The following is a 17,932-nucleotide window of genomic DNA, read 5'->3' as shown; positions in this document are numbered from 1 at the left end:
CGGAAGTTGTATATCAGCGTGAACTTTACAAAACATTCCCAAGCAATACAACTCTCCCGCACATGCCGCCGTGTTTTGAATAGATCTAAAGAGCTTAAACGTACACATACATATGTCAATCAAACTATAAACTGAACGGGAGCATGCATGGTGGGAACACAGACCGCACGGAATTGAATGTAATCAATCTGTTGAATCAAACGTCGTCTTTTGAGTTGCTGGACGCGTGTGATGGATCTATCAACTTCAAAGTCAACAACACGAAACTCATGCCAAAGCGATTTGTCCCCGATGAGTAGTAATGGGGAAACCTTCCCCGCATTGAACAGATCATCGTAAGATTGATCGCAGATTATTGTCTTAATGAAATGTTACAAAATAGATTTGACAATAAATTGTGTGATGAGACATTATTCATTTATTTGTTCTTAAAATATTATATTTTTATGAGTTTGCATTCTGTCACTTTTATGGTAAAATTATATTTCTCAATATAAAATTACGGAAGATTACTTTCTTGCGTTACCCCGAGGAGTAACATAAAAAAAATTACATCCAGTGGTAAAAACTTCGCTTCAGTCGCAGTCAATTTCAGAGGTGTTCCGAAATGAACAGTGGGAAAAAAAGCTACCCAGAACTGAAGCAAACTGAAAAACACCATTGTGACATAACAGATGACGATACAGCATAATGACAATATATTTAAAATGTATGTATTTCTCATGTAGATGGCACCGATAAAATCGCCAACCGTTCCGCTGCATGCGATATTTCTCTGGTCCGATGCATCCGCAAAACGACTTCTTTCGAGAGCTCTGCTGCAGTAAACGCCTGGCTATATATATATTGGGTTTGATCTGATCACAATTCCCTTCCGGTAATATCTGTTCAAATGGATTAAACGCAGCACTTTCCTTCGCGTATAATTTACATGAGAATACAATAAACACATTTCGTTTCATTTATAGATGTGAATGTAGTTTTCGACACAACCGTTGGTAATTCATAGATTTTATTAGAAAAAATACATTCAACTTTTTGATTTGAAATCAAGCTACTAACAAAAATCGAAAACATTTTCTGATGAAACTCATAAAGCAAAAACAATCTTTACTTAATTTGAAAAAAGATTATATTCACAATTTAGCAAGACAATCAGACTTATTATACCATATCTAAATAATTAAATGCTAGCAACACTTTGTTTTATGTTTTATCTTAGGTTCCTGCAGCTGAAGAGACCCAACATCTGCTTCCGACGATAACTTCTGCAGCATACGCTTCTTGTGTTCCAGTACCTCTTGAGTGATAGCAGTAAACATTGTGCCTATATTTACATCATGCTTAGCGGATGTCTCGAACAGTGTAATGTTCATTTGCTTAGCGAAGCGTTCAGCATCTTCAGTGAGAACTACCTTCCGGCTTAGATCGTCGTTTTTGTTACCCACCAGCACTTTGGTGACCGTGTCACAATTAGAATCAATCTCACTGATCCACCGCTTGACGTTTGCAAATGATTCTCCGTTGGTCACGTCATACACAATAATAACTCCATGAGCTCCCCGATAGTACGTGTTGGTGATAGTTCGAAAGCGTTCCTGGCCTGCCGTATCCCAGATTTGCACCTTCACTCGTTCTCCGTCGATAGTCATATTTCGTATTTTCAGATCTACTCCAACGGTTGTCAGGAACGATGGTGAAAATTCGTTGTCAGCGAAACGTACCAACAAGGAGGACTTTCCGACGCCACTGTCGCCTAGTATAAGCAGCTTGAACATGTGGTAATGGTTCCGATTCATTTTACACTGATTTGTTGTTGTGAAAACCTAATAAACAACATTAAGCACAATATTCTAATAAGCAATTACTACACAATGATGTTGCCGGCTTGAATTGCTGTTCATTATATGTGAGAAAGAAAAGTTTACCTATAAAATAGCGCATTTACTTACCTATCATTACTGCTTTTAGGTGTTTTCAAGTCAATTAGTAAATGTTTTGTCATGGTGTAATAGATTTGGCTGAAACAATCATTGGGCCATAAAACAATGGGTGGGTAAATGTCATTAGCGCCCGGTAATTATTTAAGAGATGCTTATTTACCAAATAATTACTCTTGAGTTGCCAAAATAAAAAGCGGCAAAACTAAGAATGACTACAAGTACCTCAATTTGCGAAAACGACAATGACTTATATGTAAAAACTACCCTCGGACTAGAAAGTAAGGATTTTGAACACGTACGTGACCAATGGTTTATTTAGACTTCTTTATATCAATTGTTAATGACATTTATAAAAAAAAAAAACAAATATTGCCCAGATGTTTTTCAATGACTTAAATATACTACAAATGATTGACGATGCTGCTGAAAATGTGCGACAAAAACCAAATTGTGTTTCACCTATCTTCGTCAAGAAGCAGTTACTATTAAATCTTCAATGATGATAAGTATAACTCCTCGTTGAATACTGGTAATTTCTTTAGTTACTAGAAAAACTATTTTGTTTTTCCGGTTCGCCTTTTCATATCGCTTTATTTAAAAATTGGTACATCTCGTGCTTCAATACAATTTTTTTTACTAACATAGTTTTGTTTGCAAAACTAGCACCTAACGCCAATGATTCGATTCTCACGTCTTTCATATAGATCTCTAAGAGATACGATTTGGGAGTATTTGTTTGCTAAAATATCACGAAGGACATTGCATGGGACAAACGAGGTAAAGAGCGAACTGCATAGCCTTAATTTTTCTGACTTTCTCATTTTTACTTACTTATTCTACTTCAATTTACATCCAGTGCCGAATGCTCCAGGGCTGCAATTCTCTAGTTTTCTCTAACACCTATTACACGGGCATCCACGTCGATAGCACACATCCAACGAGAGCAGGTCTACTCTGAAGTCGACGACCTTGCTGATCAGCCGCAAAAAGGGCCATAATGAAAACCACTGTTTTATAAATTGCAAAACTGCACGGGATTTCAGCCTCAGCTAGTTACGCTATCCATAAAAGGCAATTATCCACCAGCTTATCTCACGGCTACCCTCCTTGTCGCACGTCACTAATGTACTCAGGTAATTAATTTCGTCGACTGCTTCAAATGATTCCTCATCTATCACCACCGCAGCACCAACATCCAACCACCACACTCTCTGCCAGCCGCCATGTACTTCGTTTTGGCAGAGTTCATGATAAACACGCAGCTTCCCTCTTGACAGACTCAAAGGCCTGTTGATGCTCGTCACCAAGTTCCGTATCATTTAACGACACGAAAGCGTCCGATATCTCACCCGGTTAGCCTGCTGCGTGATATGGAACCATCAAGAGTGACATTTATCAGTCTTATCAGTTTTGTTAAGAAACCATGTTCGTGCATAATCCGCCATAACTCATTTCTCTTAACTAAATCATACTTTGCCCTGAAGTCTATGGTGCCGGTGAGTCTACCAGTTACTTACCTTACCAGTCAGTTCCAGGCCGAGGTGTCTCTTGCTGTCCGAAGAATTCGTCTCCATTCAATACGGTCCATGGCTGCAGCTGCAGCCATGTCATCTGTGGAGGCCCCGCAGGTCGCCTTCCATTTGATCGAGCCACCTTGGTCGCTGCGCGCCCCGTCGCACAGAGGAGTACCTAGAACAAAAAGCTGGCCAAAATAAGAAAAAAGTTTTTTGTCGCTTTTTGGTGCCGCTATATTTTTTCCTGCAGCTTAAATAAATGCTCCACAAAATGCCATCACTCGATGAACGTTAAACGGTATCATCATATGCTGGGAGCGCTGTAAACATTGACAAATTTTCAAGCATTTTTTTTTTGGGAATCGAACCATTTATAGTAACAAGTTGTGCCAGGCATCAAAAAAATGACTATTGATCAATATTTTGCAGCAAATGAGTTCTGTATGTTCAATGCTAATAAACCGGTTGATAGAAATTCCGAAATTTCAAAATTATAGTTACTCTTAAGAAGTTTTAGACATTAGTGATTTTTACGTATTTTCGAGCATTTTCAATATTAAAAAAGTTATCAAATCTCGCAGAATCCGATCATATAATCATCGGAGGAATGGAAGTTCATAACATCACGAACACATTCTCGCAAATATCTCAACCGGTAACGTCCGGATTGGCATTTGCGACCCGTTTGAAAAATGTTGTTTTTGACGAATTTGACGCTAAGTGTTCACGCATACACGGGAAATTAAAAAAAAAGCCTGATGGGTGCCTGCCTCACGCTTAAAACAGTGTTTCAGCTCAACAAAGATGAAATGAGATTAATTTAGTGAAGGAATTTCTACTAATTTAAGTTAACTCAAAAATAATTTGATGCACAGAATCAATAATCCAGGTAAATAACACTCCGTACAAAAGGCTTTTTCCAACCTACGTAGGTTCCACGAGGCATCATATAATTTGTGAGCATCAAATTGATAGGTCTAAATGAAGATATTTTACTACATCATTTTTCTGGTAAATCCTTAAATTTGTTTCGCTGCCCGTTTTGCGAAAACAAATCATTCGAGCGTATTACTTCATCTGCTCACTAACATTAATGAAGACACATAGGCTATGTAAATGTAATCATTAAGTTGTGTGTGTGATATTTAGAGTTACTTTTTGATATAATACTCGAACCAGCCACTTCCACTTCTCACTTAGATATTTCCCAAAATATTGCTAAATAGCAGCGAAAATAATTTTGGCCAGGTTTTCACTCGAGTTACTCCTCTGTGCGTCGCCTCGTTCCAGTCGGGTCATTATCAAGAACTATTTTCACCGGGTTGTCGTCCGACATCCCAACGATGCCCAGCTCACCGTAGTTTCCCGATTTTCGCCGTTTGAACGATGAGTGGTGCTCCCAGCAGCTGATGCAACTCGTGGTTCATCCGCCTCCGCCATGATCCATCTTCCATCTGCACTCCACCACAGATGGCGCGTTGGCCCTCCATGAGCATGGTCCAGGTTCCGCGGCCGTAGAGGACTACCGGTCTGATCAGTGTTTTGTAGATGGTTAACTTCGTGCGGCGGCAGGTTTTATTCGAGCAGTGCGTCCTCCGGAGTCCAAAGTAGACACGATTTCCTCTACACGCACTCGTCTACCACCTCGATTTCATCACCGCTAATAAGAATTCATGGCAAATGGTTTATACTCTCTTCTCTGTAATTTCCCCCTCTAATGTACTTAGTTTTCGAAGCGCTTATAGCCAGTCCAATTCGTCTGGCTTCAGCCTTCAGTCTGATGTACGTCTCCGTCATCTTCTCAAGGGTTCGTGCTACAATATCAATGTCATCGACGGAGCCAAAGAGCTGAACAGACCTTCTAAAAATCGTGCCACTCGCGTCGATACCAGCCCTACGTACCATACCTTTTAAAGCGATGTTGAACAGCAAGCACGACAATCCATCACCTTGCAGTATCCCTCTTCGAGATTTGAAGGGACTCGAGAGTGTCCTTGAAACTCGAACTACGCACATCGCCCGATCCATCGTCGACTCGACCAACCGTGTCAGTTTATCCGGAAAACCGTAATCGTTCATAATCTGCCATAGCTGATCTCAATCGTTTGTGTCGTATGCCGATTTAAAATCGATGGACAAATGATGTTTAGGCACTTTATACTCACGGCACTCCTGTAGGACCTGCCGTACCACGATTATTTGGTCCGTGGTGTCGCCCGCTTGGTATTACCCCATGAATTCCCTCGCGAACGGTGATAGTCACGGCACACGGTTGCACGGTAGTTGCAGTAATCCAACTTGTCCCATTTTTTGTAGATGGGGCGCACTTTAGCCTCCATCCACTCCTCCAATACTACCTCCTCTTCCCAAATCTTGGTAATAACCCAGTGTAGCGCCTTAGCCAGTGATTCACCACTTACTGTTTGCACTCGTCGTCAAACCAGTCGTTTCTCTTGTTCGGAGCCAGAGTATCAAGTGCCGCTTCAGCAGTACTACCTATGGCTGATTGAATGTCCCTCCAGCTATCTTTAAGAGTTCTTCCGTTGGTAATGCTGCTTCCAGCTGCTGCGTATACTCCCGTGCGTCGGCGTCCCGTAGTTGTCCGATATTTGGTCGCGGTGGGCGACTTTGATGCCATCGAAAGTTTTGAGAGCATGCATACTGCAACAAGGTAATGCTCCGAATTAATATTCGCACAGCGGTAGGTACGAACGTTGATGACGTCTGAGAAGAATTTACTAGTGAACCTGTATATTAGAGAAATGACAAGACACTCACCGTTACGGAAACTGTAACTGGAACATCAAAACGGGCGAGCTGTATAATTTTGCATTGATGTTATCCGTTTTGATGTTGACAGTTGCCTTAACGGTGAATGTCTCTGCGTCTATCTGGTATATAGGCTCTCTAGAATTTACCATCGATTAGAACGTGGTCGATTTGGTTCTCCACTTGTAAGTCAGGTGATCTCCAGTTGGCTTTGTGGATGACTTTGCGGGGGAAGAAGGTACTACTGACTACCATACCGCGGGAGGCTGCAAAGTTCACACATCGTTGGCCGTTATCATTCGATGCGGCGTGCAGGCTATTCGGTTCGATCACCGGTCTGTACATTACCTCCAGTCCTACCGGAGCGTTCATATCACCGATGACGATCTTAACGTCCCGTTGCGAACAGCTATTATACACCTGCTCCAGCTGCGTATACAACACTTCTTTCTTATCGTCGGCTCTTCCTTCGTGTGGGCAGTTACATTCTCTAATTTATCGTTTGTTGGAGCGTACACGCAAAATATGAAGTCTTGTACAATAATTGTGTCTTCCCGATTCGCACAAATGTTGCACAGAAATCGCACAATAAATGTGTGAAACGCATAACGCAATAGTTGTACTGCGAATACATTGATATAGAATGAAATCAGAATATGTATCATATACCGACACTTTATTTCTCACGTCGAGTGTATTAGTGACTGCTACTCATGGAGCAGTGCAAGCAGCAAATAACAACTTGTGAACTCACGAGATTTAAATAGCTATAATACTCGATCGATTTATCTCGATGGATTTGGTCATTGAAAAGTACCATTGAATGATTTGCAAAAAAAACGAAACAAAGTTCTGTTCAAAACATTTTGTAATCAACGCTAGCTTCACCGCAAAACTAGCAAAACCCTCCATTCCACAAAAGCACAAAAGCGTTGCCGATTTTATTATGGCAACACTTGTAAATTGTGAATAATTATTATTTGTCATCCTGTGCACGCGCTTTTTTTTTCAAGCGACGGAGAAATTTTTCTCTCGCTCGTATGATTTCCATGTACGTTCGACGAGACTAGACACATCACATACAATTTGCAGGTTGCTCTTTCGCTTCTCTTTCGGTTCGGATTGCGACGCGCAAGGCGATGTCACGTCGCTTTACGAAATGAGCGAGACACTAGTGCAGTACATACTTGATATACCAGTTTTGTTAGTCTCACTCATGCTGTCGGTGCGTGCTTGCTGCTACTCGGGGTAATGCATGAGGAAGAAAGAGTATCTTGAAAGCGTGTGTGCAGTAGACTGGAAAAATGTAGCATACATAAAAAGAAAATATTACCAAGTTAACACGTAAAAACAACAAAAATTTACGTAAACCTGAATGTTTTCATTGGTTTAGGTTAATAATACGCATAAAAATTGGTGAAAACAACGCAACAGCTTTATAAAATTCGAATACTCAATTTTGGGTAAAAATTTGTATGGAGTTTTTGATATTAATATTGTTGATTTGAGGTATGTGATTTTACCTAAATGATGACTTCCGTGCAGGTACTCAGGTTTTACCTAAAAGTACCTTCCCGCACAGAAGGGCTGATTTGCGTAAAAAATACGCATATTTGGGTATTTTTATTTTTCTGTGTGTGTCTCGTTCTCAAGCAGAAAGAAGGAGAACGGTTTTGCTTTTCGCTCGCTTTGCAATGCTGCTTCATATCAGTTGAAATTGTTTAAGTGTGGTAGTTTGGGGCTGCCAAATACATTAAAAAAACGCTTGAGCATTAATTGCGTTATGCCCAACACGCAATCATTGTACTGGTATCAAATCACATCAACAATTGCGCTAAAAACGAACAATTTTGTACTGGTTTTACACTATCCAACTTTTGCGTGTACACATTGATAGGGCTATAATTAAAGATTTTGCCTTTGCCCAAAAACATCATATCAAGAAGACTGGCATCTCTGGATCTATCCCATATAAATGACAAGCGTCAAATCAAACAGCGCACTTCATCTATTAAAGGTGGAAGGTTGCTATGAAAGTGCTGGTAATTATATCGCTGCGAAGACAGAGTGTGCGTAAGTGGTGGTCCAGTCCGCGGGTTTGGCTTGCGCTCGCATCGCCAGCACACACACTAGCATGCGTCAGTTCCACTTTTACTCAACAGACTGCACTGCCAAAACTGTCGCTCAATCTCAGGCAGAGCTCCCAGTCTTCTTGATATGATGTTTTTGCTTTGCCTCTGACCTTGCTGCTCCTCTTTTCGATCGCCTAGGTCCATTCCGATTATTCCGTCCTGAATAGGGTGGTCGGTATTAGGGACTTTTCGAAAAACCGGTATTTCGGTATTCATGAAAATGAAAACCGGTAAAACCGATAAAAAACGGTATTTTTATTTTTTTTCGAATTAATACAAACTAGGGGCGACTCGTGGTTTTGAGCCTACTTTTGTTCAACTAGGTACGAAGTTCTGAAATTCATAGTTTGGGGAAGTAATGGCAATCTTGTCCGCGAAAAAACACAAGTCATTCTCTCTGTATTTAATAATAAAACCGAAAAATAATTGAATGTATACATAAATTTGGATTTGGAATTTATTTTTTGCTCAACGTCTCAGGTTGCACCTATGGACGTGTCGCTGCATAATTATGTTTTGCATTTATGAGTACCTATGCTTCATCACGATCCAGGTTTTTTTGTATGTTTTGGACCACTGCGACCATTGTTTTGATCTTTTGTGCTATATGATCTAGTTACAACACTGGATAAATTTAACAGTGTTCGGAAAACTTCAGTGAAGGAATCCAGTGATATGATTAAGTTCGACACTCATATTTATAACCAAAACAACATGCAGATTTTTATTTAAATTTTCTGTCACATCGCCAAACTTAGTTTTACATTACTGAATAACTTTAAAATTCTTAGAGAAACAGTATTTGAAACTGTTGAGGAGAGTAAATGAATGAAGAAGAAAACGAAATGTCGCCAGAATAAAGTGCTGACACTAGACACCTTGTTTCCCGCGGCAAAAACTACGACGGCTGCATGATAGCGAAATACGTAGTAACAAAAGAGTAGTGCTCGAGTTTTTTCTAGGTAACTATAGGTTACAGGACAAAGCCAAGAATGTAAAAGCTAGAAAAGGGGGGAGTTAAGCCCGAATCTAAAAATCTAAAAGATTACCTTAGCCTTTGCAGTTGAACTTCCGGAAGTCGTGCCTCAAAGCAAAAAGTTTCACTTTTTGACCATTGGAAAAAACATAAAATCCCACTTGCTGAACGATAGTTTTCGAAATTTCTACTATCATATTTTTCAGTTAATTCAATTTTCTAGCTTCATCGCTACATTTATTACTTCTTAAAACAAAAATGACTATACATGTTTTTGAATACTTCAAAATCAAATGAATACTTTCAAGTATTCAATCAAATGAATACTTTCAAATAAATCAAATCAGTATCGAATTATCCCAATTCTATTATTTTTTCAAATTGTGACCAACGTTTCCTGTTTTTGTATCCTTTACAAATCAATGTTCTCAACATTACATGAACACATGGTTCAATATAAGCAAGTACGAATTTATATAATAAAAGTTTCATTTAATAGAATTTGACATACATGGTATGCCTAGTTCTCATGCAAAAATGCAATTTTTTATATAGTTTTTATATGAATGAGGGGTATGACGCTACCTGAGTTATCGTGCTCAATCGGCGCTCTTGCAGCAAAAAAACGACTACATGAAAAAATATGTTTACATGTTTACCGACTATAAATCATAGCCCTCCGGAAAACAAGATGTTAAATCTGCATTCGCGGTGAACGGGGAGTTTTCCATCGTGTCGGCAAAAAGGTTAATTGGAAAGTGTAGTAATTTGCCCATGAACGACTATTAGTAAATTATCATTAAAGGCGTCATAAATTGCTTAGAATAAACTTATAGGTTTTTCGCTTAAAATAATTGAAATTTTCAACTTTCGAACTTGATATTCATACAAAATTATATTTCTTCTGAAAAATTTTATCCATCAAACCGACAAATCCTATTTTATATCACCGCGGGATTTTTTGAAATAAAAAATTGGATATTGCTATTTATATCATAGCTGATATAGATAATAGATATTTAAAACTATTACTCGATTGTTGTTAAATTAATCAACCTTTTTACTGCTGCGTAAATCCCAATTATTTCTACACAAATGACGTTATATGAATAGATCTCGGCATTATCTTCGTTTTCAATAAAACAAAGGATTAAACATCATCATTTTAACTGAATGGTAAAAAGTGCTTATAATTTTCAGAGCAAATTTCCGATACAGTTTTTTTAATATTCCCCTTATAATTCCTAAACGACAATTCTATAAAATTCAGAAATTCAAAATTGTTTTAACAGCACTTTTTTCATCCTATGCTGAATACACCGTTTTATTATTCGCAAAGGAAAATCCGCATGGGAGCACACGCGTCGCAAATTAATTTCGTTATGATTAATAGGATGCTTACCATCAGCAACAAGGAGTGAATCGCTTGCCGTGAAATAACGAGAATGCAACAGAAAATAACCCTATCATTAACACCCGACAAAGGTACATCGCTTCCAGCATGCGTGTGCTTCTCGAAAGCCGGTACATTCTCCGCGTGATATTTTCTTTCTACCCATCTTACCTGAGCATCAAAATGTAACGTGCATTCGTGATTCTCGAGTACCTGGCAAGACGAAAGTAAACGATGCAGCTATTAATCAGCCTCCGTCCCCCAGTCCGGTAGACACCGTCGGTGAAGGATAGGATAGACACTTTATATGCGCTGCTAACTTAGTACTTAGGTAATGAAATAATACTGGCACTACTTTACGGATATCACGAGTAAAGTGTTCGAAGCAGCTGTAGAAAACTGGAACATAATTGATAGCCTGTGATATAATGACAGTAAAATTAAAACAAAAAACTTTCCCTTTTAAAATAGTATTTACATCGATTATAATATATTATCGAATTGTACAAAACTCATATGAGACCATCGAGTTAGAATACAAACCACGAATATATTCTACCAAACGTGAATTACCTCAAAAATTTCAGCATACCACGCACCGATAAATTGTTCCTCCTGATAACTTTTTTATTCCTTTCCGACACTTAACTTTCCCGCAAAACCTTAAGCCCTTATCACGATTAACGCCTCTTCCCCCAACAAACGCTTTCGTTGAACTTCATTTTTATTTCTCATCCACGCTTTATATTAAATTTTCCACTTGTTTCACTCACATTCTGTCCATATATCTTGATTTGCCATTTTCGATTTTCCCCTCTCCCCGGATCGTACCTTCGAATTGGAACGTAACTGGCACTGTAGCCAGACATGGTATATGGTACTAAAACAAGGCAAGGACCTTATCTTGACCCCTTCAACCATCAACAACAACAAAAAACAGCGTAAGTTCTGTGGAAGCGACTATAAAGAAACAACGACACAGGCGTTCAAATTAAATGTTCTATACTTACGCTCGAATCAAATTATCCTACCGCCATGATCGAGGGCCAGCGATCGTCTGAAGCGTACAGTCACTCAAACGGAACAGCCAACGCGCTCGGCAAGTAACTCACTCTCAAATGTTGCACAGGTGCTTCACTTACCCGTGTTTACAAAAGCTGTTTCATGCAGAACCGCCTTGATCCTCTTAGCAAACCAAAATGGATTTTTCCGAGAGAGTGATCTCATGTCGATCGTCTCTTTGATTCTCTCCGAAGACGTAATCACTGAGCATGAGCGAATGCTTTGAAAGAGAATTTCATTGAACATTAGTAAGAATATTTTTGTTTGTTTGTCCATTTGACGGCTATGACCATTGTTGGTTCATCTCGCAAATTTGCGAGAATATATGACACCTAAATAGCATTGAAAAAATCTGTATTACATATCTATCCACCCGCGATACAATCAGTAAGTTTATTTTACTAATTACACGACTGTTGTGATCAGTAAACTTTCGGCACAGGTTTGTCGTTGATTAAACCTTGATTACCAAGTGTAATCACCAGAAATAGATTGCAGAACTTCAAGCCTAAATTTTTTGCCTTTCTCCTAGAAAGGTATAGCAATCACTTGCAAAACCGAAGGTATAAAAGTGCTCCAAAATGCCGAATGACATATATCACTCGACTCAGCTCGACGAGCTGAGCATTTTCTGTATGTGTGTGTGTATGTGTGTGTATGTGCAGATTTTTATTCTCACTCACTTTTCTCAGAGATGGCTGGACCGATTTTCATGAAATTAATTGCAAATGAAAGGTCTTATTGTCCCATAAGATCCTATTAAATTTTATTGTAATCGGATTTATAGTTTAGAGGTTATGTATCAAAATGTAAAAATCACGAAACATCATTATTCCGAAAACTACACAACCGATTTGAACAAATTAATTTCAAATGAACGGGCTACCTGAAATACCCTTAACTTTTAAATTTTATAAAGATTGAACTTGTAGTTCAGAAGCTATGAAAAGAAACGTGTTCTGAAGACTGTTTAATCTCACTCATGTTTCTCAGAGATGGCTGGACCGATTTTCATAAAATTAGTGTCAAATGGAAGGTCTAGTTGCTCCATAAGACCCTATTGATTTGTTTTGCAAACGGACTATTTCTTTGCCTGTTATGTTAAAAAATGTGAAATCCAGCTATGAAAAGGAACATATTCCGAAGACTACTTGGGTGTCAATTAACAAGCCTAGCTGCCTCATAACACCCTATTGAATTTTACTGTAATCGAACTGTAACTTCGTCTGTAATGTACCGAAGTGTGAAAATCACGAAACTTCATTATCTCAGAAACTACACAACCGATTTGATCAATATTATCAGATGAGCGGGCTAGTGAATGGTCAACTGATGAATTATGATTGAACACGTGGTTTCAAAGTTTTGTTCCCATTTCATTTGATTATAATCGAACTTAAGCAACCGTTATCTATTAAATTGTTAATAAAACAACGAAAGTCTATTATATCAAAGATTACATGACTTATTCGAACATAACTATTGTCATACGAACGAGTCATCTCTCAAACTTACAAATAACAAACTTCATAACAATTAGATAATGTTGCTCAAAAGTTATGGAAAGAAAAGAAATTCAAAGACTATTTAAAACTATACCTGCTTTGATCGATATATGTGGCCTCAACATAATTTAAATGTGGTATCGTACTATTTGAACGTTTCAAATTCATTGATTCCTTGCGATGTGTTTAAAGTCTGCAAATGCACGACGAATCGGCCATAGGATATGATCAAAGTCAAGTAACAAATCGTTTAAAATGATTGGTTTTTTCGAAATGACAACATCCTCGGCTTTTGGCTTCTGTACATCGCCTTAATTCTGAATATTTTCATATTGGGTGGTATTCAATAATTTTCAGCAGATTTTCTGGCATCAATCTGACACCGAAAATACCCATTTTGGGAGGTATTTAGTTATTTTGGTTGTTTTGCAGAAACTAAAAGTGGTCGTCTTTAAATTCGAAATGGTGTCCAGGGTCAATGTTTGGTTTCTATGCATCATCTCGATTAAGGAAATATCCATATTGAGTATTATTCGGTCATTTTCGACTGTTTCCTAGAAGTTGTCATTTAGCAATTTAAAATGGTGCCTGAGGTCAATTGTTAGCTCATTGCATCATTATGGTTCCAGAGATACTCATATTGGATGGTATTTGATTATTTTAGGCTGTTTTTCACAAACCGGAAGTCGCCCTCTTGGATTTCAAAATGGTAATTAAGATAATTTCTGGCCTCTGAGCGTCATATTGGGTGTTATTCGATCATTTTCGGCTGTTTCCCAGAAACTGGGATTCGCCAACCTAGAATCCAAAATGGGGTCTGTGGTCAATTTCAGCTGCTGTGTATCATTCTAGATGCGAAGATACTCATGTTAGACGGAAATCGGCCATTTTTGGCTCTTTTCCAGAAACCAGAAGTTGCCATCCTACAATTCATAATGGTGTCTGAGGTTAATATTTAGCTTCTTGCAACATTCTGGTTCCGGAGATACTCATATTGGGTGGTATTTGGTCATTTCCGGCTGTTTGCCAGACACCGGAAGTCACCATGTGAACTGTTAGTAGGGACAAAGATTGCAGTACGGGTGAGAACGCTGCAACACCGAAAGCGAACGTGGAACGATACCGACAAGTACGGAACAGCTGAAACTCAGTTCTTCGAAGAAAGAAGCACTAGCAAAAGAACCGATGCGAAGCAGTTCGTGGGGCACTACGATGCGAAATTTATGGGTGCCCACGCCATCACGGGTCAGATAGTCGCAGTTCGGCAGTACGTACCCACACATCATCTATTCATCGCTTTCAAATCGGCATACTACACAATCGATCGAGACCAGCTATGGCAAATTAGGGGCCTTCCACATTTCGCTGGTGACCGCTGACAACAACACCAGCAAGAAGATCCGGAGACGCATTCAAGCGGGAAATCGTGCCTACTTTGCACTTCGTTAGACAATGCTGGTGACCGCTGACAACAACACCAGCAAGAAGATCCGGAGACGCATTCAAGCGGGAAATCGTGCCTACTTTGCACTTCGTTAGACAATGAGATCCAATCGAGTGCGCCGCCGTACAAAGTTGAAGCTGTACAAAACACTAGTTAGACCGGTAGTCCTCTATGGGCTAGAGGCGACAACACTGCTCTCAGAGGACCTCAAAGCCCTTGGAGTTTTCGAACGGAAGGTGCTGCAAACCATCTACGGTGGAGTACAGACTACAGACGGAGAATGGCGTAGACCAACGGTTCTCAACCTTTTTTTGTTCGCGTACCCCTTGGCGATATTTTTCAAATCGATTGTACCCCCTGGCTTGGAATGTTTACGCAGAGTGGGAGAGAGTAGTGGTAGATCATGTTGTGGTAGTCTTGTTTAGGTTTCAAATTGAACTATGGTTTATCTGTTTGCCACAATCATGTTTTAAGAGCAAGATTGAAAAACAAATGAAGTATTTTAGAGCAAAATTGCTTTGACCGCCATTACTGATTTTTCTTCCGCGTACCCCCTGAAGGCTTTCGAGTACCCCCAGGGGTACGCGTACCCCAGGTTGAGAATCGCTGGCGTAGATCGCTAAGTACACGAACTCGTCTACCACCTCAAGCTCATCGCCGTCTACGGTGATCCGGGGTGGGTGGCTAACATTGCCTCTTCCCTTCATATACTTAGTTTTCGACGCATTGATCAGCAGTCCAATACGCTTAGCTTCCGCATTTAGTCTGGTGTAGGTTTCCTCCACCGTCGCAAAGTTTCGTGCTATGATGTCGAAGTCATCAGCGAAGCCGTTAAGCTGAACCCGTTTCGTAAAAATCGTACCACTCGTGTCGATGCCCGCTCTTCGTATAACACTTTCGAGGGCGATGTTAAAAAGCAAACAAGAGAGTCCATCACCTTGTCTCAATCCTCGGCATGACTCGAGAGCATCCCCGAGACACGCACGTAATCAGCCGCGTCAGTTTATCCTCGTTATCGTGCATGATAGCTGTTCTCGATCAACTGTATCATAGGCTGCCTTGTAGTCGATAAAAATGTGATGCGTGGACACGTTGTACTCACGACATTTTTGCAAAATCTGTCGGATTGAAAAAAATTGGTCCGTGACTGCGCGGGCTTCCATGAAACCCGCCTGGTACTGCCCCACGAACCTCCTTGTTAAAGGTGTTAGACGTTGGAATAGAACTTGGGAGAGTATTTTATATGCAGCGTTGACAAGCGTAATACCACGATAATTGCAGCACTCCAGCTTGTCACCCTTCTTATAGATGGGGCAGACGACTCCCTCCATCCACTCTTCCGGCAGTTTTTCCTCTTCCCAGATCTTGGAAATGACCCAGTGTAGTGCTCTAGCAAGCGTTACTTTACCATGTTTGTAGAGCTCACCAGGCAGGCCGTCTTTGCCGGTGGCTGTGTTGTTCTTCAGCCTCCCAATCTCCCGCTGTATTTCATGGAGATCGGGGGCTAATACTCGGTCATCTACTGCTGGCACTCCCAGGTCCGTTCCAGTTCCGCTTCTGTTTGTTGCATCGCCATTCAGATGTTCATCGAAGTGCTGTTTCCACCTGTCGACAACCTCGCTGCCGTTCGTGATGAGGTTACCTTCCATATCCTTGCAAATTTCGGCTCGCGGCACATAGCCTTTACGGGATTGGTTAACCTTTTCGTAGAACTTTCGCTTCTCATTAGCAGTGAACAGCTTTTCTAGCTCTTCATAATCACGATCCTCTTGCTGGCGCTTTTCACGTCTCAGGATCGTGGTCATGCCGTTCCTTGCTCGTCTGTATTTGACCAGGTTCTCTCTCGTCCTTACCCTCAGGTAGTTTACCCAGGTCCGGTTTTACTCTGATACCGCTGCCTGGCATTCCCCATCATACCAGTCGTTTCTGCCACTCGGCGCCTCTGTTCCAAGTGTCGTTGTCGCGGATTCCCTAATGGCCGTGCGGATCATGGTTCAGCCATCCTCGAGAGAAGCTGCGCCGAGCTCCTCTGCCGTGGGTAGTGCCGCTTCAAGCTGTTGTGCGTAGACTTCGGCAGCTTGCGGGTCCCGTAGCTGCTTGATGTTGAGCCGCGGGGATCGGCTCTGTCGTGACTGGTAGACAGTTGACAGTTTTGAGCGCATACAAACCGCCACTAAGTAGTGGTCCGAGTCAATGTCCGCACCTCGGTAGGTGCGTATGTTGGTGATGTCCAAGAAAAATCGTCCTTCGATGAGCACATGGTCAATTTGGTTCGTTGTTTGTTGGTCAGGTGATTGTACTTCGGACTACCATTCCTCGGGAAGCTGCAAAGTTGACACATCTTTGGCCGTTGTTGTTCGTTTCGGTGTGCAGACTTTCGTGTCCGATAACCGGTTTACACAAGTCTTCCCTTCCGATTTGAGCGTTCATATACCCGATGACGATCTTGATGTCCCGCTGCGAGCAGCCGTCGTAGACGTCCTCCAGCTGCGCGTAGAAGACTTCCTTTTCGACATCGGGTCTTCCTTCATGCGGGCAGTGCACATTGATGATGAAGTAATTGTAGAGCCGGCCTTTAATTCTCAATGCACACATCCTGTCGCTGATCGCCTGCCACTTGATCACACGACTTTGCATCTTACCCCGCTCATTTGTTGTGCCGCCGCTCTGGTAGTACTGGGCCCTGCAGCCACACATCCTCCGTACAGTTTCTCCTTTCCGACAAAGTTCCTGCAGCGCTACGATGCCGAAGTGACGGGGTTCCAACTGATCCAGTAGGACCCTGTCGCCACCCGGGATGTTCAGCGATCTACAGTTCCATGTTCCGAGTTTCCAATCAGTGTCCTTTTTTCGTCGCCAAGGTTGTTGCCGATTGATATTCGTAGTAAAGTGTTTTTGCTATGCTTCCTTACTAGGATGGCGATGGCTAGTCTCGCGACGGGGCTGCCGTCTTAGATTTAACTGGCGAGACACCGCGTTTCATGATTTAGCCGCCCGCTCCGGGTAAGACGCTGTTGTACACCGCCCCTAACATGGGGAAACAGCCGCGTACGTTCCCCCTTCCCAGTCAGCATACGACCAAAGTTTCCACCGGGGGTTGGTTACCCGATCTCCGCTAAGGTTACTCGTATTCCGGTCGGCACCTCGTGGAGGTTGGGATAGGAGTTGCTGGACAGAGGTGAATGACCACAACA

General features: G+C 41.0%; 1 protein-coding gene across 1 annotated transcript; it reads right to left on the bottom strand.

Annotated features, from left to right (window-relative positions):
* Positions 1–1,181: 1,181 nt before the first annotated feature.
* Positions 1,182–1,799, bottom strand: LOC129732286 (ras-related protein Rab-35-like). Its single transcript, XM_055693029.1, has one exon. The coding sequence runs from the start codon at positions 1,797–1,799 to the stop codon at positions 1,191–1,193; it is 609 nt and encodes a 202-aa protein (XP_055549004.1). The 3' UTR covers positions 1,182–1,190.
* Positions 1,800–17,932: the final 16,133 nt, after the last annotated feature.

Source organism: Wyeomyia smithii, chromosome 3 (genome assembly GCF_029784165.1).
Source record: "Wyeomyia smithii strain HCP4-BCI-WySm-NY-G18 chromosome 3, ASM2978416v1, whole genome shotgun sequence".
NCBI classification, from domain to species: Eukaryota; Metazoa; Arthropoda; class Insecta; order Diptera; family Culicidae; genus Wyeomyia; species Wyeomyia smithii.
This window is presented reverse-complemented; position numbering and strand designations above follow the sequence as displayed.